This window comes from Syngnathoides biaculeatus, chromosome 11 (assembly GCF_019802595.1).
Source record: "Syngnathoides biaculeatus isolate LvHL_M chromosome 11, ASM1980259v1, whole genome shotgun sequence".
NCBI lineage: Eukaryota > Metazoa > Chordata > Actinopteri > Syngnathiformes > Syngnathidae > Syngnathoides > Syngnathoides biaculeatus.
In genome coordinates, this window is record NC_084650.1 from 29736047 (window position 1) to 29757193 (window position 21147).

Sequence of the window (21147 nt, forward strand, 5' to 3'; positions counted from 1 at the left end):
AAAAGTGTAATATTTGAGGAAAATGCACTGAGTGTCCATTCATCCATAAGGGTGACAAACATTCATCGATCTGCTGTAGCGCTTCTCCTCATTAGGGGTGCAGGTGAACTGGAGCCTATCCCACTTGACTATGGACGGGAGGCTAAACTGGTCGACACTCAATCACAAAGCTCATTAAAAGAGGTTGCAGGACTGGGGTCACAAAAAGCAAGTTTCAAATCCAAAAGATTTCAGGTTTTCTCTTTTAATTAGGGCCAAACAAACCAGTTTCCCCTCAAAGAGATCCTGCAGGGTTAGGGGTACCCATAACGATTAACAGTTACCGGGCGGGAAGAACTTGTGAACCATGCTGGAGCAAACTCACTAGTGGCGTGACCTGGCTGTGCGTGATTTTTTTTTTCTTTTTTTGAAAACATCTTTCCAAAACTCAAACAGGTCATGAAATTGATTTTGAAGACGTGGGCAACATCAAACGACGGTGACGACGAAACTACTTTAGAGGAACCTTGTTTGACTTGAAATATTTCATTTGTGACACTGGTCCTGGAACCTTTCTGACACACACACAGGGACAACAAATTGGGCGATTTAGTTTTCAATCAAGTTGACGTTTTTTTGGGTGGGAATGTGGGAAAAAAACCATGGAAGGACGTGGGGGAATCTGAGCTGAGATTTGAATTTAGGACCTCTTGACTGTGAGGCAGACAAACTAACAAACCACCGTGCTGACCACAACCATCAAATTAACTTAACTGAATGATTTAGACATTATCAACAAATCTACAGCGTTATTATTGACACGTGGCCAATAAAGCTGATTCTGAATAATGCATCTGTAATTAAAACATGTGCCCCAAGACAGCATTTAATCTGGTCCACTGTATGGAAATCTATCAACTGATAGAAAAATTCCAAGTCATTCAACCCACAAATCCTAATCATTTCTATTAATATACATTTATTTAATTGATGCATCATTTTGTCAATGATTTGGCGCAACTCTCAGTGGACATTCTAAACACCGAAAATGGCTTCCGTGCTTCATTTACAAGGACCATGATTTGCATAAATTCATATTAATCATCAAAGACAGGACAACATAGGGCAAAAGGGTCTTCATTGGAAAAAAAAAAAAAATTGAAAAAAAGCAAAAATCTCACCTCATTTAATATAACATCTAATTGAACATCTGAATGTTTATTGGTGTAACGGAAATATTCGGGGCCGTCCCCAACCGCTGGAAACTTTGTAAACATCGTCCGCCTTTTCCTGTTTAGTCCTGAATATCCTGCCTGTCACCATTGGACTGCCCGTACATAATCCAAAAAAAAAAAAAAAGTCAAAAACTAAATCGTTGGGAGATGCTCCTCCATGAATTTAAAGTTTATTTCCTCCGCGGACCATAAAAGACAACACTTATACATTTGCAGTCCCAACATGCACAACAATCATGAAACTCAAAATACAAAGGAAAGTATTTTTTTTTTTAACCGTTTTGTGTTATCCTCTCATGCAGCGGTAGATTTGAAAAGAAAGAAAAAAAATGACAACATCCACATTCAAAGTACATTTGACAACTTCAAAGCATTTCAAGCTTTTCTGGTGAAGCGAGTCACAGATATAATAAACGGCAAAAATGGGACAGGAACAGTAACGTTCAGAACCGAAAAAAAAAAAAAAAGTTACATCGAGAGTGCATTGTGCAACATTTCCTGTCAAAGCCAATGGAGCATCAGAAACTCTGATCCAGTTTCGAAATTCCACAATACAAACAAACAATCGCACACACGAGGGCCATGCATCAGCACGTGGGGGGATGACGGAGCGACGGGACGGAAACTGCACTCGTGCATGTGGAGGAGGACACAAGGACTAGCATCGAACGCACACATTTAGCGAAATACAAACGTTTGTACTCAAGCGACACATCAGGGGAAAGGAACTTGCAATCTTACGAAGAAGTCTTAGGGCCACGCTGAAAAGAAAAATGTGAACCAAAGAAAGTGCGAAATTTATGCCAGTCACTTTGAAGTCACTAGGATGAAGTCATCATTACGATGAAACATTCTACATGTTCAACATTTTACAAAAGCCAGGATATTACGGAACAAAAATATGTTTTTACTGTTGAAATTTTACCAGTTGCAATTTTATGGAAATAAAGTCATATTTATAAGCCGCTTTTATTTCATTTTTTTCGAACACTCTTGAATCATTCAGATTTTTTCCTCATGGTATGCAACTTTATTCTGTAAAGTTATGGCTTTTTCCTCAAAAACAATATTATAACTGCATATTCACCCTTCCATTTTCTGAGCCGCTTATCCTCACAATGACTCATGCCGTGCTGGAGCCAATACACCCTGAACTGATCGCCAGCCAATCGCAGGGCACATACAAATTAAACAAGGATTCGCAACTACAACTTCACCTAGGTGCAATTTAGAGTCTCCAATGAATGTAGAATTTTTTTTGGGGGGGGATGTGGGAAGAAACCGAAGTGCCCGGATAAAAACCCACGCAGGCACAAACACGGCCAGGATTTAGGAATTTTCATTACATGTAAAATTATACCAAAAAAAAAAAAAAAATGCATGGAAGTTTTGACATTATAATGTCTTTCCAAAGTTATTTTTGTAACACAAGGACAATTTTAATGTAACAAATGAAAGAGTATTACAACTTTATTCCTGAGATATCACTATTACATTCTCAAAACATTTGAACTTTATTCTCACCATGGAACAACCTTTTCTTGCAATATTTTGACTTTCTTTTCTTGCAATATTACAACTTTATTAATTACTTTTCTATTTTTCTAATTATCTGCATTCTTTTCCTCCTGTAAAATGACTTTATTCTGTAATTTTATGACTTTTAATCTTCAAAAACAACAGAATTTTAGTCTTGAAACGTTGCTACATTTTTCCCAATAAAAAAAAAAACAACAACAAAAAAAAAAGACTTTCTAAACCCATCCTCAGCTCAAGACATAAGAGGTTTGGGGGGAGGTGAGAGGGGTGTATGTAATAAACTTGTTTGTGCAGTGTAACAATATGACGTCATGCTCACTTAACGCCATACCGGCAGATTTTCTTTGAGGTGTTTTTCACATTAATATTTACTGCCATTATAAATTTCTTATTGTGCCAGCATACGTTTGTGATGGAATAGGGTGACCACCTGGCTTAAGAATGGGACTCCTGTATTTTTGCATTAGGACTTTTTTTTTCTTAAAACAAACCCAAATGTATTCTTTTAACGGTACTTTTCAGTGAGGCTTTAATATTCCTGCGTAGAAGACAGACATGCAACGCATAATCAAGCTAACACGGTAGGTGATACACATACACACACACACACACACACAGTAGGAAACACGTCGTACATCACGTGCACATGCAAGCATGAACCCAACACACGCACACCACAGTCAAAAGTCGTATCTCCCATAGGGAGAAGAAAGCCATCGCACAGACATGAAGTATTCCATCCAATTATAAATAAATCAAGTGGTAACAATATTAAGGTTACACAATGAGACATTTAAGAAAGCTCTGTGTCCTCAATCGCTCCGTCCACGGCGGTGGACAAAATTTGCAGACAATTCATTTTATAAAGCCGGTCAATGCAAAATGTGTGTACATCTCCAAATATAAAAATACAAATCCACAAAAGAATAATTCGAGAGACAAAAGTTGTTTTGATACTGGCATGGAGTTTCCTGGGAAATAGTTCTCTCTTCGAAGCTAATGGCACTTATGTCGGAAGGGGATTCAAATCTCGGTTATCAGGGAAACACGATCACCACTGTCAGGAATAACTATCTGTATATCAATATCTATACCTCTCTCTCTTTTTTTTTTGGTTCTTTTTTTGTTTTTCGTGTGTGCCTCGACCGAAAGCTAGCTGTGACGCGAGCTCGTTCCTCCGGGATGGAAACGTAGGCACCTTTGTGATTCTGACATATGGAATGTTGTCATCCATCGGGAGGAGGGCAGGGGCATGGGTGGAGGGGGTGGGGGTGTGTAGAGAAACGACGTGTCAAAAAGGTGGAAATCAGCCTAGGCCACAAAATAAAAGCAGGCACAGTGTCTACATTATGTGAAGAACTAAAAAGGATTTGTTTTGTGAAGGCATAACAAAATGTAAGGCTTTTTACACACGACATTTCCTTCAGTGCAGAAAAACAAAAACAATACCAAAAAACAACAGGAAACGAAAGGAGAGTGGTGCTCACGACACGGTCTGAATTCACGAGTACTTGGAAGATTGTATTCACGACTGGTCTTTGGGAATCTGACGCCACTTAAAATCTTGGCTCCAAGGACTGATTAACTTCACAATTAACAGATTTTAATTCGCCGCAATGATTTTAGTTGTTTTGGTATCGTGCTAATATCTTTTTTTTTCTTTTATTGTTAAATAAAGACAGAGGAGAAGCTTTGCTCAGGTTTGCCCAAAAAAAAAAAAAAAAAAAAAAAAAAAAGCACCGTGCTCGATAATAAAACACAATGAATTTGTTCCCTTTCGCAAAACAATATGTGATTCCATTCTTGTCTGTCTGCAGTCACGTGACGAGTCCTCAAAAATTCCAAAAAGACGCGGGAAGAGCTTTCGCGACTTTGGAATGCCCATCGCTCACCACTCTCGGCTCCGCTGCTTGGTGGTGTCGTACGCTCGGATCACCTCCGACTGCGATACCGCTCCGTTCTCGTCTTGAGAAAAGGCGTAGCCGTCTGCCGAAATGAGAGAAAACGGATTAAACATTGAAGCAAAGAACAGGAAAAAGGCAACAATGCAAGCAACCAGGAAGGTTTTTCTTGTGGCAAAATGAAATCAATCCATCCATCTTCTATACATTTCTGCGCCTTTTCGTGTCTTCGGGTGTAAACCGGAGAAACCACAGAATCAAACTAATGCCAGAAACGAGTCGAGTGGTTCTCATCTTGAAGTTTTATAGGGATAAACCATGAATATATTCCTTAAAAATCTTTTAACCACAGTAAAAATACTAACAGTTGGCTAAGTTTAACCTAAGGTAAACGGTTCCTAAAGTCTCACCTTCACGTCAAAAGAGCCGCTCAGTACCTGCGGGCCACCTGTGGCAAGTGCATTGTGGTAGGGTTGGTGGGGTGGGGAGGAGGCGTTGTAGAGATGGCGAAATAGCGCAACATTGCGTCATCTCTCCGTTAGCTGCGCTCTTACCAAGTCACAATGCAGCAGGAATACGAGGCCGAGGAAAAAAAGCGGAGAAAAAGACTATCACGGAGTAACCACTAGGTCTCTAATGAGGTGCTATGAGGGGTGGGGGGGCTTAAAAGGTAAGGTAAGAATAATAAAAAAAAGAAAGAAATCACACAAGTGTCTCATCCCCACCTATGAGACAAACAGAAATGCAATCATCAAACAAAGGAGAAAAGGACACAACACGGCACAAAAATGGAAAGAAAACCAAAGCCACGTGTGCCAACTCGACACCCGAGTTTTGCTAACAAAAGTAAAAACTGTAAAACGTCAAAAAAAAGGTAAAAAAAGTAACTTCTTTTCGAAAGCGTGATTACTGGCTATGTGTCTTTAAGGGGCATGGTCATCAGGAGCTGTTATGAGGTTGCCCGGCTCGGCTGCGTACTTGTGGCCTGCAGCAGCTCTTTGCGTGTGTTCTCATTTTCTATCATTGAGTTTCATTGTGCGACTGTGGTTCTCCTCGCCCACACGCCAGGGCATGACACGACACCTTAACTGCTTTTATTTTTTTCCACTTCTCTGAAGCTGGCTCGGACTTCACATTTGGGGCCTAAAATGTTTAGAAATTTGGTCATAACTTCCTTATTTCTCAACCAATTTGCTCCGTTCCAACATCTACGCGTGTCAGCTCCCTCAAGCCACGACACATCTAATTTGGGGGATTGTTAGAGGGGATGTGATTTTGTGTGTACTCAGGCGTGTTGGTTATCCAGAACATTGATTTCCAACCTTTATAGAGCCAAGGCACATATTTTACAATTGAAAAATCCCACGGCACACCAACAAAAGTAAATGTCACCAAAAATGGATCGATTAATTAATCTATGTACTTCCTGCCATCTAATTGAAGAGGATTTTTTTGTTCTGTCTCTCATTGTGCCTCACTGGCATAAAAACAGTATATGAATAAATATACATTATTTCTTGGAATAAATGTTTTTTTTTTTTTTTTTTTTTAGCAGTTACATAAAATTGGATAACTTCCCATGGCACACCTGAAGAACACTCACAGCACACTAATGTACCCCAGCACACTGTTTGGGAATCACTGATCTAGAATACACCATGTACCATAAGAGCTATACGAACAACATTTCTTCCCTGCCAGGTGTGGGGACTCTCATATTGTAAAATGCAAAAAAAAAAAAAAAATTTGATTTTTGTGTCCCCATTTCAATCTAGCTGATGCCTGCAACTTCCTGTGAGAAATTAAGTGATATGAACAGAAGACGAGAATGTCGAGTAACTCACGTAACAGGTTCTGCTGCATGGACTCGGAGCGATACAGACTCACGGTACTCTTCTTGAAGACGTTTTTCAGGAGCTGGGCCCTCTCCGTCAAGCTGCATGTAAATGCAACACCAAAACACACACACACAGACAGACGTGCGCACAGACAGGCAGTGTGTTATGTACATGCCGAGGGCCCACACGGGCGGATTTAATGAGGCATTCATCAAGCTCGCTACCTGCTGGCTCCACAGCTCCACGTAGGGAGACAAAGTGACCAAACAAAGTGTGTGTGAAATATGCGAAGCAGCAGGAAAGCATGGAAGAAATTCATGAAAAGCTAACAACAAATGTCTTTTTATATGTACGAATATGTGTTACGCATGTTTCTAGGTGTGTGTGTGTGGGTCTGGGACAGTGGCCAGGCCGAGAGATCACTTTCAGCCACCAGGAGATCCCACACGGATCTGCTTCATGCTAATGGGTGCCACAGGACCCACAGCCCTAACAGCTGCAACCACCCTCCCCCATATATCAACACCAACCCCCCTCCCCTTACACAACCCCGTTCTATCACAGTAGTGCACCTCTAACATTATGACAAACAGCATTTTCGCTGACATGATTGCTGATATTACAGTCAAAATTACAGTAGTGGCTTTAAGAGCAATTTCAAGAACTCCATGGAATTCTAGTGATCGCTCTGGAACAGGGACAGGCTGCAGAACTCAATCCTTCTTGAGTATAGAGTTTCCTTTTTTTCTTAAAAAAAAAAGTATTTTCATGTCCTTATGAATAATTCTCATCTTGATGTCACAATAAATTTGACACTTAAGTCTATTGTATTTCCATTTACAATTCTCATTTAAAATGTTTTTTTTCTTTCAGATTTTTTCATTTTTATGGATATTTTATTAATATTTTAATATTGTGGTATATTCAATATACTAAAAATTACATTTAATCCAGTTATTTTGTATTAGCAAACCACAATGAATTGTATTTTTGTGTAAAATGTACACATACATTTCCTGTAGCTTTTTTTTAAATTTAGTTGATTGAGAACAAAATTTTCGTTTCTTATTTTAAAGTAAATATATTTTTGAGGTTTAAACATGGTTGCCAGTGACTTCTTCTATTAACTACTGAAAATTATTTATGTTGTCAACAATATCCCACTCCCAAATAAAATCCCATTGAGCATTTATTGTTGCAACGTAGCGGTCAACAGTTTTTGAGCACCAATTTTTCCTTTATTCTATTTATTTCATTTTTAACTCTAACCCTTGCATGTATAAACTGTTCTGGTTCAATGTATAGCCTGAAATGTTACTAAGGAAAAAAAAAGAGGTTAACTGCCAGATGTTGAAAAAGAAAGGTCCCCTTAAACTGAAAAATAATGTGCACTTCATGCATGAATCAATTCTATGTACCGCTTATCTTCACAAGGGTATTGTCTCAGCTAACTTTAGGCAAGAAGTAGGGTATACCCTCAATTGGTTGCTAGCTAATTGCTGGGTGCAGACCAGCATTCAATTTGCCTACCATGCATGTTTCAGGAATGTGGAAGAAAAACAGAGTACCCAAAAAAAACCCACACAGGCACAGGAAGAACATGAGGACTCCAGACAGGAAAGCCAGCGCTTGAATTAGAACCTACGACGTCGGAACTGTGAGGCAGATGTGCTAATCAGTCACCCACCGTGCGACGTGTGCATTTCAGAACTATACATAAAGGCTTGAACCCTGGACTCTCCGTTCAGTAAAATCAGGTTCAAATCCCGCCTCACTTATGTGGAGTTTGCATGGTTTTCGTGTGCCTTCGTGGGTACTCCTGTTTTCATCCACATTCCCAAAAACACGCATGGTAGGTCCACTGATGACTCTAAATTGCCCATTAGCGTGCGTGTAAGTGATTGCTTGTCCACGGGCTTGCGATTGGCGACCAGATCAAGGTGCACGCTGGCTGTTGCCCAAAGTCTGCTGAGAAAGTTGCCAGCATATCTGGGACCATACTGAGGATAAGCGGTGCTGAAAATGGATGGATGGAGGCTTCAAACCCCATTGAGCTGATCTGCGCTGAACTAGACAGAAAATGGAAAGCAGAGGAAAACTTCAAGTGCCTCGAATTTACGGCAACTTCTGCGACAGAGATGGGAAGCACTTTCTGAAGAATATTTGATCTGTATTGATCAAACAATGCCACGAGTGTGGTCAGCAGTTATGTTTGTCAAGTCAAATGTTAAAAAAACATTTTGCTGTATAAATTGATTTCATGATTCAGTTGGAACTACCCCTTTGCTTTCATTTCAGAGTACTGTGAGACATTGAACTAAATTAATTGTTTAAAAAAAAAAAGTAAAAATTGGGCTGCTCAAAAACATTTGACCGTTAGTGTAAAATTCCAAAATACTCAAGTAAAGTTATGAATACCTAAATACTAAAACATTAAATTACAAGAAAGGTCTTGAATCCAAAAGGTTTATTATGAAAGTGATTAGGCAGCAGTGCCAGAAAAAATGCAAAAACAAACAAGGGCTAGTATAGGTTAGAAGAAACAATTAGCTTGACTTTTTTTTTTTTAACAAATATTGCAGATTAGTGTGAAGCCAAGTTCCAGATTCACTACGTATCACCTTCCATATCAATTAGTACAACATGACAACATAAAAGAAGATCAGATTTTATTTTTGTGCGTGAAAGTGATCATAAAATATATTTATGTCCTCACATTGGCTCAGAAATGCTGCATTAAAATATTTTACAGTTGCTGCTACAAACATAAGCCGTGAGCCCTTTATTGCCCAAAAGTGGCCTTAAAAAAAATCATTCACGATGTCAAATTAAACTTATGTTTAAAACAAATTATTATTCTGGATAAACAGAAGGAAACGTTCAGAAGATAGGCAGGCTGGGTGGAAGAAAATAGTGGCGTGATCACAATTATTCTGAAAAGATTATTTTCCGAAAATAACGCAAGATGATTGTTGTGTCTGGAACTTGTTTACAACATGTGGCGAGTCTCTACGTTCATCAGAGATTGTTTGAGTGCCACTGTAGGTGCTGCTGTTTTGATTAGCAATGTGTTAAAATGGGGTCAACAGTGATGATTTCACTTACTGCCTGCTTTTTATCATAAGGGAAAAGTGCAGTGTTAATTTGTCTTGAGAAAATAACTTAAGTAAACGAATGACCAAATCTCTAAAGTTTAGATTTTGAATTTTGAAATTAATTGTGTTCAGTTTTATGTTTGTTTGGTTTTTCTTATGCTTAGTATAATGATGCAAAAGTGAGCTGCTGCATACCTTTTCCCGTGCACTACAGCTCCGGGATCTTTGGATAGTGCCTCCAGCTCCTGAACCTCATCCACCAGTGTCTTGAAAAACAGTTTCTTCACTCTGTAACCACAACAACATCAACACACAAACGCACATGCACACACATCACCATGATGAGACTAATTTAGCCCAGATGCCAACTGCGGGAAAAACAGAATTTTCATGGAAGCCTGAACATGAAAGTGTTGATAGGTGGAGTTTCAGGAGGAATTTCCTTAAGTGTGGAGATGAGAGGCAGACGAGACTCACACTTTGTAGGCCACGTCAAAGACCAGCGAGGTGATAGGGATGAAGACCAGGCCCGTCCAGAAGACCCCTGAAGAGAACATCATCTCCGCCTGACAGACACACACAGACACACACACACACACACACACACACACACACACACACACACACACACACACACACACACACACACACACACACACACACACACACACACACACACACACACACACACACAGGTGAGTGAGTGAGACCATACAGAGCTTAGCAGCCCATCAGATAAGTAGGAGCGCTCTTAGAAGGAAGCAACACCTGATAACAGGCAGCCTTCATCATCCTCTTCAGTGGCTCTTAATGAGAAGCATACATGACAAAACAAACAATTGTGTTGTGGAAACGCTAAGAGCAGTTGGAGCCATATAAATCTCCTAATCCGGCGTGACTAAATGATACCACGCTTTGTCTTGACTCACACAGCCCCCCTGGGGCCTCCCAGGTGGAGGAATACCTCTGGGGGATTGAGGAGTCTCTTTCACCTGAATCTGAGAGGCCTTTTAATAATGTGCTTCATCTAGGCACAACCACCACGGTGCTGTTCCACAGAATCCACTCTTTTCACATGGATTGCGAGGCATACACAACATAAAAAGAGTAAACAGAGTGGCACCTGGAATTATGAGTGACCAATTTTTCATTTTTTATTTTTTTTAGTTCTGCGTTTTTCGAAATATGACCTGCTGCTCAGACGTTTTTTTTTGTGTCTTGAGTTGTGAGCAAAAATCTGAATCAACAACCAAAAAGCAAAATCACAGTCAATAATACACAAGTGGCTCTAGCACTGGTCAAATACACCATTGAATACAGTACCCGTGAACGTGTCATGCCTATAAAATAGACGCAGAGCTAAATAAAACAAAATAACACCAACACCCATGCCAATGCTAGATCATCTAATTGGCATTCTACCATGACACATCTAACGTGAAACAATAAGAAAAATTTTACAAAACAAACCCCTTAACGATTCCAGACCCTAAATAGTTGGACACCGAGGAGTGAGGTGAAGAATTTAAATCTAGCAAAAGCTTTATAACCAAAAAGAATATATACCCAGCTCAAGCCGCTTTCTACAGGATGGGACACTGGCTTTAGTATGGGAGAGAGAAACACAACAAAGCATGAGACAAAACACTGGCCCCACGGTTCAATTTCAATGGGGCAAACTGGGTAACTCGAAAAAGAGTTAGGACAAAAGCTGGGAAAACCAAGAACAATTTCACAAATGAGGACTCGACACTAGCCCTGAAAGTCCATCTGGAGAAACAAACAATGAACCACGTACTTCCTCACTACTCCGATCAAGACTTTAAGGAAGCAAATGATACTCTCCATCAATCGGTGCATTTTTAACAAGATTACTGTAAATTCTTTAGCTTTTGTAAAAAATGACTTACAGTCTTGTAGCTGAGTGTAGAATAGTCTTATATATATATATATATATATATATATATATATATGTCAGGATAATAATTTCTCCTGGTCATCAAGGACCACATTCGAGAAGCAAAATGTCGCTGGGCATTGAAGTAGCAATGTGACAAGTGGGCGCTGTCACTAGGGAATCTTTGGAAAAACATGGAAAGAACACTTCAAACATCTCTCAAATCCACCCCTCCATCCATGTTCCGTACTGCTTATGCTCACTAGTGCCTTGCTGGTGAATATCTCAGCTGACTCTGGGTGAGAGGCAGGGTGCACCCTGAACTGGCTGCCAGCCAATCACAAGCCACATAGAAAGAATCAACGTTTCGCACCTCAGGGCAATTTGGTGTCATTAATCAACCAAATAAGTATGATTTTGGGATGTGGTGGGAAAGTGGAGTACCTAGGGAAAACCCATGCAGGCATGGGAGAACATGCAACTCCATACAAATGAAGCCAGATTGGAACCACGGTCCTCGGAACTGTGAGGCCGACGATCTAACCATTCCGTTCCATTAAAATGAAGTTTTATGGGCAAGTGATGCATTTAGATCTATCATGGTGATTTTGACGGGTTGGCGTTTCAGAATTTGGGCCCTTATGAGTGATTTGTGTCTATACAGTATCTAACTGAAACTCATAAGACAATCAGACGAGGGGTTCCACGAGTAGCAGACGAAATGAGATGCTTGAAGAGATATGTTGACAAAGGATTAAGTTTTACTATTTTACCGGTACTGTAATCTAAAGGTGTTCTTTTTTTAAATTATATTACTGTATGTTTTTATGAAGTACAATCTTGTAAAGTGATTATTAATCGCTATTAATCCATTCAAAACCACAAACGGTTTGTTACATTTTTAAAAATATCTCCATAAATGTTCCAAAAGGCAAGAAAATTAAAAAAACTAACCTATTAAGTGAAATCAGGAGATGCAGTCAGTTAATTCAGTGTTGGTATTTGTCCTGTGCCCCTTGTGAGTGTTTTCATTTTGTATGTGTTTGACGGTTTCTCCCATTGAATAAATGCCTGAAAATCCATACATGACAGGTTTTTGTTTCATTTTACTTGAGCAAGAGGATAACTTGATATCACTCATAACTCAAATTTTGGCTTCCAACATAAAGCAATAAATAAATAAGCACAAAAATGCATATTCTAAGACAGAACGTTACTCATGTCTAACAACAGTTACTTATGTTTTATTTTTGAGAGACATTTGAATTCAGTTAGAATCCAATATCTTCCTCACTGGCACTCACTTAGCATGAGGAAATGGTTCAACATTTCAACGCAAGGCTTCCATGGTGTTTTCATTTTGCAATCCACATGGAAGAGATTCTGGAGTTTTGTGGTTGTTTTTGTTGTAGGAGGGGGGATTCGATGAGGCTAGTGTGTGTGCGTGTATGTGTGGAAGCGGGGCATGTATTTTTCAGCTTTCTGTTCATGACCATGTTTACTTTGGGGTGGTTGGATTGAAAAGTTCTGTCATTATGTGTCAAAGTGCACAACTCTGTGCTCCTTGCATTATGATGTGCCACTCGTTCAAAGTGTCCCCCCGCAACCCCTCAGCTGAGTCCTTGCTGTAATGTGACACACACGAGGCCCACCAGGATGCATGCAGACACAGATATATACACACCCACACGCACGTGCGCACCCACGCACGCACACACACGCACACACACACACACACACACACACCACACACACACATGCACGCACGCACGCACGCACACACACAGAAAGACACCACTATCAGTGTCAAAATATCAAAGCTGCCCATTTGGCTCAAAATGAGCTAATCTGCCGGCCATTAGCTGCAAATCGACTTTGATGCGAGAGAAAACACGGTGCCGGGAGGAAATCCCAAATGACTGGAAATCAAAAATGTATTCCCCCCCACTCCGTGAATGCCGCTTTTCTATTCCATTCAGCCCCACAACCATGTAACGAGGCAAGGGGACCCAAATTAGATGGTGAAATTGCGCAAAAATGTGTGGACATTTTGCCTGTTTTTCTTTTAAGTTGCTTAATTATGTTAATGTTCATGCAGTCTTTGTTCAGCATAATGAAGGCACTTAGGCTGTCCAGAGGGACTTTTGAAAAATAAATCAGGAGTTGATAGTATATCATCAAGCCGGACTATGAAAAGTTTGAAAAATAAACCATTAGATTAAATCAGGCAATTCTATACTAAGGGATGGGGCACAAAATGGGGAACAGGCACATTTTAGTCTATTTTTTTAGAATATATATTTTTCCCTCTGTGAATTATTAATCAAATGATCTTTTTAATCGTGTGTTATTTGTGCATAACATACATGAGCATTCAAAAGTTTGATAATTTTATGTTTTTCATGAACAGACGAGGGACCACAAAGAATTTTTTAAACGACTTTATTTTGAAAGAAAATGATAGTTTAAAGAAACAACAATGATAGCGTCTTCACAGTTTGACTGATTAATTTAATATATTCCTTGAAAGATACTTAGTAATGCATGTAGCATTATAGCTATATAACATGTACGCAAGTTTAAGTCCACAGGAGTTCTGAACGGAAACCGCAAGGCCCGTTTACCCAAATAAACGCAAACAGAATGCAAACACAGCAACAACAATAGTCTGTCTTCAGGCATCTGAATGGACTTGCTGAGTGATGCCTAATACCAGGGCGACCCTTGGGAGCTGGATGGGATGATGGGGGGGGCTGCATTTTCAGGTCAAACGAATAAAATGACAGATATCCTCTGGCGTGGAATGTTTAGAGAAAACATCCTTCTCAAGGTTGTCCTTGCAGAGTACATTTTCATTTGAGAGTAACCACAGACAAAGTGCATTCATTCATTTTCATCCATCAATTTTCTGGAGCTCATCTTTGCTGACTTTTTGGCGAGGTACAGCCTCGAATATCGCCATTCAATTGCAGGATACATATAAAAAAATTGAACATTCACACTCATGTTCACATCTATTTATATTCTTGTGATGCACTGACAGTATCAATGGGAGGGTCAATTGACTTAACTCGAAGTGACTCAAATGACAGGTTTTATGACTTGTGAATTGCTTGAGAAAAACTTGACTTTACACAAGGTACCCAAGAGACTTGACTTGAACTGGATGACTTGACAAAATATCTTGTTTGGAATTGGAAATCTGATTGAAAGACATTTACTACACGTCAGCGTTGTGCACTAGGAGAAAGGTTGATATTCTGTGCATCCAAGAGAGCAGGTGGAAAGGCTAGAAGTTTAGGAGCAGGGTTTAAATTATTCTACCACAGAGTAGATGGGAAGAGAAATGGAGTAGGGGTTATTTTGAAGGAAGAGCTGGCTAAGAATGTCTTGGAGGTGAAAAGAGTATCAGATCGAGTGATGAGACTAAAATTTGAAATTGAGGGTGCTATGTATAATGTGGTTAGCGGCTATGCCCCACAGATAGGATGTGACCTAGAGTTGAAAGAGAAATTCTGGAAGGAACTAGATGAAGTAGTTCTGAGCATCCCAGACAGCGAGAGAGTTGTGATTGGTGCAGATTGTAATGGACATATTGGTAAAGGAAACAGGGGCCATGAAGAAGTGATGGGTAAGTACGGCATCCAGGAAAGGAACTTTGAGGGACAGATGGTGGTGGACTTTGCAAAAAGGATGGAGATGGCTGGAGTAAACACTTATTTCCAGAAGAGGGAGGAACATATAGTGACCTACAAGAGCGGAGGTAGAAGCATGCAGGTGGATTATATTTTGTGCAGACGATGTAATCTGAAGGTGGTTACTGACTGTAAAGTAGTGGTAGGGGAGAGTGTAGCTTGACAGCATAGGATGGTAGTGTGTAGGATGACTCTGGTGGTGGGTAGGAAGATTAAGAAGACAAAGGTAGAGCAGAGAACCATGTGGTGGAAGCTGAGAAAGGAAGAATGTTGTGCGGCCTTTCAGCAGAAGCTCCCGGAAGACTGGACAACGACAGCCAAGGTAATCAGAGAGACAGGCAGGAGAGTACTTGGTGTGTCTTTTGGTAGGAAAGGGGAGAAGGAGACTTGGTGGTGGAACCCCAAAATACAAGGAGTCATACAAGGAAAGAGATTAGCGAAGAAGAAGTGGGATACTGAGAGGACTGAGGAGAGGCGAAAGGAGTACATCGAGATGCGATGTAGGGCAAAGGTAGAGGTGGCAAAGGCTAAACAAGAGGCATATGAAGACATGTACACCAGGTTGGACACGAAAGAAGGAGAAAATGATCTCTACAGGTTGGCCAGACAGAGGGATAGAGATGGGAAGGATGTGCAGCAGGTAAGGGTGATTAAGGATAGAGATGGAAATGTGTTGACTGGTGCCAGCAGTGTGCTAAATAGATGGAAAGAATACTTTGAGAAGTTGATGAATGAAGAAAATGAGAGAGAAGGAAGAGTTGAAGAGGCAAGTGTGAAGGACCAGGAAGTGGCAATGATTACTAAGGGGGAAGTCAGAAAGGCACTACAAAGGATGAAAAATGGAAAGGCAGTTGGTCCTGATGACATACCGGTAGAGGTATGGAGAGATGGCTGTGGAGTTTTTGACCAACTTATTCAACAGAATACTAGCGGGCGAAAAGATGCCTGAAGAATGGAGGAAAAGTGTTCTAGTTCCCATTTTTAAGAACAAAGGGGATGTTCAGAGCTGTGGGAACTATAGAGGAATAAAGTTGATGAGCCACACAATGAAGTTATGGGAAAGAGTAGTGGAGGCTAGACTCAGGACAGAAGTAAGTATCTGCGAGCAACAGTATGGTTTCATGCCTAGAAAGAGTACCACAGATGCATTATTTGCCTTGAGGATGCTCGTGGAAAAGTACAGAGAAGGTCAGAAGGAGCTACATTGTGTCTTTGTGGATCTAGAGAAAGCCTATGACAGAGTACCAAGAGAGGAACTGTGGTACTGCATGCGTAATTCTGGTGTGGCAGAGAAGTATGTTAAAATAGTACAGGACATGTATGATGGCAGCAGAACAATGGTGAGGTGTGCCTTCGGTGTGACAGAAGAATTTAAGGTGGAGGTGGGACTGCATAAGGGATCAGCTCTGAGCCCCTTCCTGTTTGCAGTGGAAATGGATAGGCTGACAGATGAGGTTAGACTGGAATCCCCTTGGACCATGATCGCAGATGATATTGTGATATGCAGTGAAAGCAGGGAGCATGCAGAGGAACAATTAGAAAGATGGAGACATGCACTGGAAAGGAGAGGAATGAAGATTAGCCGAAGTAAAACAGAATATATGTGCGTGATGTGAATGAGAAAAGTGGAGGGGGAAGAGTGAGGCTACAGGGAGAAGAGATAGCGAGGGTGGATGACTTCAAATATTTAACAACAATCCAGAGCAATGGTGAGTGTGGTAAGGAAGTGAAGAAACTGGTCCAAGCAGGTTGGAACAGCTGGCGAAAGGTGTCTGGTGTGTTATGTGACAGAAGAGTCTCTGCTAGGATGAAGGGCAAAGTTTACAAAACAGTGGTGAGGCCGGCCATGATGTACGGATTAGAGACGGTGGCACTGAAGAAACAACAGGAAGCAGAACTGGAGGTGGCAGAAATGAATATGTTGAGGTTCTCGCTCGGAGTGACCAGGTTGGATAGGATTAGAAATGAGCTCATTAGAGAGACAGCCAAAGTTGGTTGTTTTGGAGACAAGATTCGAGAGAGCAGACTTTGATGGTTTGGACATGTTCAGAGGCGAGAGAGTGAGTATATTGGTAGGATGCTGAGGATGGAGCTCCCAGGCAAAAGAGCGAGAGGAAGACCAAAGAGAAGGTTTATGGATGTGGTGAGGGAAGACATGTGGGCGGTTGGGGTTCGAGAGGAAGATGCAGGAGATAGGCTAAGATGGCAAAAGATGACACGCTGTGGCGACCCCTAACGGGACAAGCCGAAAGGAAAAGAAGTGTTGTGCACAGCTCTCACGATTGCACTGTCAGACTACTGCGATGAAATATTCTGATACCACCGCATCCCTTTTTTTTTTTTTTTTTAAACGATCATTGGGCTTTATCTCATCCATTCAACTTAACACACTCAATACCATGCAGATGACAATGTGAGTGGATTAGGCTGACTGTATTATAAAAAAAAAATGCGGGCAAAAATGACCACTAACGTATTCAACAGAATCTAGCAAGCGAGAAGATGCCTGAAGAATGGAAGAAAAGTGTGCTAGTTCCCATTTTTGAGAACAAAGACGATGTGGAGAACTGTGGGAATTATAGAGGAATAGTTGATGAGCCACATAATGAAGTTATGGGAAAGAATAGTGGAAGCTTGACTCGGGACTGAAGTAAATATCTGTGAGGGATAGTATGGTTTCATGCCTAAAAAAAGTACCACAGATGCATTATTTGCCTCAAGGATGCTGGTGGAAAAGTACAGAGAAGGTCAGAAGGAGCTATATTGTCTTTGTAGACCTAGAGAAAGAAAGGAAATGTGGTACTGTATGCGGAAGTCTGGTGTGGCAGAGAAGTATGTTAAAATAGTACAGGACATGTATGATGGCAGCAGAACAGTGGTGAGGTGTGCTGTAGGTGTGACAGAAGAATTTAATGTAGAAGTGGGACAGCATCAGTAAGGCTCCAGGGAGAAGAGATAGCGAGGGTGGATGACTTCAAATACTTGGGGTCAAAAATCCAGAGCAATGGTGAGTGTGGCAAGGAAGTGAAGAAACGGGTCCAAGCAGGTTGGAACAGTTGGCGGAAGGTGTCTGGCGTGTTATGTGACAGAAGAGTCTCTACTAACATGAAGGGCAAAGTTTATAAAACAGTGGTGAGGCCGGCCATGATGTACGGATTAGAGACGGTGGCACTGAAGCGACAAGAGGAAGCAGAATTAGAGGTGGTTGAAATGAAGATGTTGAGGTTTTCACTTGGGGGTGAGCAGGTTAGATAGGATTAGAAATAAGATCATTAGAGGGACAGCCAAAGTTGGATGTTTTGGAGACAAGGTTCAAGAGAACAAACTTCGATAGTTTGGACGTCTCCAGAGGCGAGAGAGTGAGTATATTTGTAGAAGGGTTCTGAGGATTAAGCTGCCAGGCAAAAGAGTGAGAGGAAGACCAAAGAGGAAGTTGATGGATGTTGTGAGTGAAGACATAGGGCAGTTGGTGTTAGAGAGGAAGATGCAGGAGATAGGGTTACATGGAAGAAAAAGATGACACGCTGTGGCAACCCCTAATGGGACAAGCCTCAAGGAAAAGAAGAAGAGGTGGTCAACAGTGCTCAGGACAGGAGAGGACTTCGTGTAAGACTTGAGGTATATTCACATACATTTAATACGATATAGCTAACAAGTCATCAACAAAACATTGCGCTGCCGAGCAAGCGAGTGCTCCTTTATAAACGTACTGCTGTTCTTCTGAACACGAGCTGACCAAAGTGGCGAACTCAAACCTTTGAGGAGTCAAAGCACATACCGGTACTTTACAAGTGAAAAACCTCATGGCACACCAACAAACAAAAATGACACATAAAGAAAGGATTAGGCTATTTACAAGTAAAAAGCACTTATGAAATAATTCACGCTACGAAAAGACTTCTGGAACTGATTAATTTCATAAGTAGATTACTGTATGTACATAAATAGATTTTTTTTCTACACTGCTTATCCTCACTAGGGTTATGCGTACATGCTCCATCTTAGCCTAGCTAATTGTAGGCAGGAGGCAGGGTAAGCAAAGCAAAGCAAATTTATCTATATAGTGCATTTCATACACACGGTAACTCAATGTGGTTTACATGATTAAAGGATTTGAATACAAAGAAATAAACCATTACACAACAGAAAAAAATAAAAATGACCACAAAATATATATATTAAAAAATAAAAATAAAAGTACTATTCAAAACAGATTACAGTGCAAGAAATATTAAAATGTGGGTATACACCAAAAAGCATGAGAAAAAAAAAAGTTTTCAACCTGGATTTAAAATCATTCATGCTTGGGTCTGACGTCACCTTTGTTGGCAACTTAGTCCATTTGTGTGCCACATAATAACTAAATGCTACTTCACCATGTTTGCTTTGGACTCTGCGCTCCACTATTAGACCTGAGTCAGTCGATTTCAGAGCTCAACTGGGTTTGTATTCTGTAAGCATGGTTTTCGTGTATTCAGCACCTAAACTGTTTTTAGTGATTTATCGACCTTTAGCAGAACTTAAAAATCTATTCTAAACCTGACTGGAAGCTATTGTAAAGATTTTAGAATTGGAGTTATATGCTCTGACCTCTTTGTTCTGGTCAGAACCCGAGCTGTAGCATTCTGAATGAGATGCAGCTGTTTATTGCTCTTTTTGGGGGTACACACCCTGAACTCGTTGCCAGCAAATTGCAGGGTATATCTTCATTGAGCCAACGACGGTTCGCACTCAAATTCACACCTACGGACAATTTATTCTCAGACTTTGATAAAATAGTGCAGAGGAAAGAATTCAAAAGAAAATCCAGAAGTCACCCGGAACTCTTTAAATGGGCATTAGTTCGTAGGAGAGTGTCAGAAACTTCTCCAACATGGAATTGATGAAACTAAATAAATAACAAAGACATGAAAAAGAAGAGTAAAAACAAAGTTCCTGCTGCTACTTCAACATAGCACTGACAGACTTGTCGACACAGGCCGGCCCCAAAAACAACATCTTGCACAGACAAATCTGCCAATAACACCACAAAAGAGCTCCAGCGGTGAAAGCAAACAGAGACTTTTTCACTCAAATGGTCTCTCCATGTTTTTGCCAACAAACCCCCTCTTACACACGAACACACGAAAAAAAAAAAAAAAGTTTCACAACACTTGAGCACTGTGATTTGCGGTGTTCGGCCAAGATCAGGATGACAAGCTGCGGCAGCCTCAATGAGCTGCAGCTGTTTAATGGTCATTTTGGGGAGTCTAGTCAGAAGACCAGACAGTCAAGACTACTGGAGATAACAACATGGACGCGCTTTTCCTGATCGGTTTGGAAGATGCAACCCTGCACTCCGGATATTTTTTTTTGCAGTTGGGAAAAAGGGCTATTTTAGTGATGGATTTGATATGAAAGTCATTTGAATCTATCAGCACATCAAGGTTTTGGAGTTCCGCTTTGTATTTTTTTTTCCAAGACCGTGACTCCAAGTGTTTAGTGACAGCATTCCTCTATTTTTTCCCCCACATCCCGTTTTGGGTTCATTGAGTTATTTGTTTTAGACAGTGACAACATCTCAATTGAACTGTAGTCATCTGAAGAAATTTGCTAGATATGCTAGCAGTCACCTGCATAGCTATGCTCGTCAACAGTAAAGTTCTATAGAATCTGACCCAAAGGCAGCATAGAGGCTTAACAGGGTCCGACGACTGACTCTTGAGGAACCCCACAGAGTGCGTGAAAAAAATATTTAAGAAGTCATGATTTTTCTCACAAAATACATTTCCAAAGGAGCTATTCAAATGAAATTTTTACCGGCTGTTGGGAACAACACAAGTACATTCATACAAAGAAAGTAGAACCAATAAGATCAGAACTTAAGTTATGTGCAATGATGTGAAGTTACTTAGGAAAAAAGTATTGAACACATGAAGAAGGGGAGGTGCAAAAAGGCACAGAAAGCAGAGACAACATCTAAAACTAC

The 21147-nt window shown here is 40.6% G+C and overlaps 1 protein-coding gene across 7 annotated transcripts in view; it reads right to left on the reverse strand.

Annotated features, from left to right (window-relative positions):
* Positions 1-960: 960 nt before the first annotated feature.
* Positions 961-21147, reverse strand: part of atp8a1 (ATPase phospholipid transporting 8A1) — a 180600-nt gene continuing 160413 nt past the window's right edge. For 3 of the 7 annotated variants that reach the window (XM_061834630.1, XM_061834633.1, XM_061834638.1), the window contains 5 exons: positions 11154-11189; positions 10065-10153; positions 9783-9875; positions 6499-6590; positions 961-4739 (listed from right to left, as the gene is read on the reverse strand). In XM_061834630.1, coding sequence (XP_061690614.1) covers positions 4642-4739; positions 6499-6590; positions 9783-9875; positions 10065-10153; positions 11154-11189 — 408 coding nt within the window. In that variant the 3' untranslated portion in view covers positions 961-4641. The remainder of the gene's footprint in view (positions 4740-6498; positions 6591-9782; positions 9876-10064; positions 10154-11153; positions 11190-21147) is intronic. The other 4 variants (XM_061834636.1, XM_061834637.1, XM_061834635.1 and 1 more) reach the window with 3 other exon arrangements.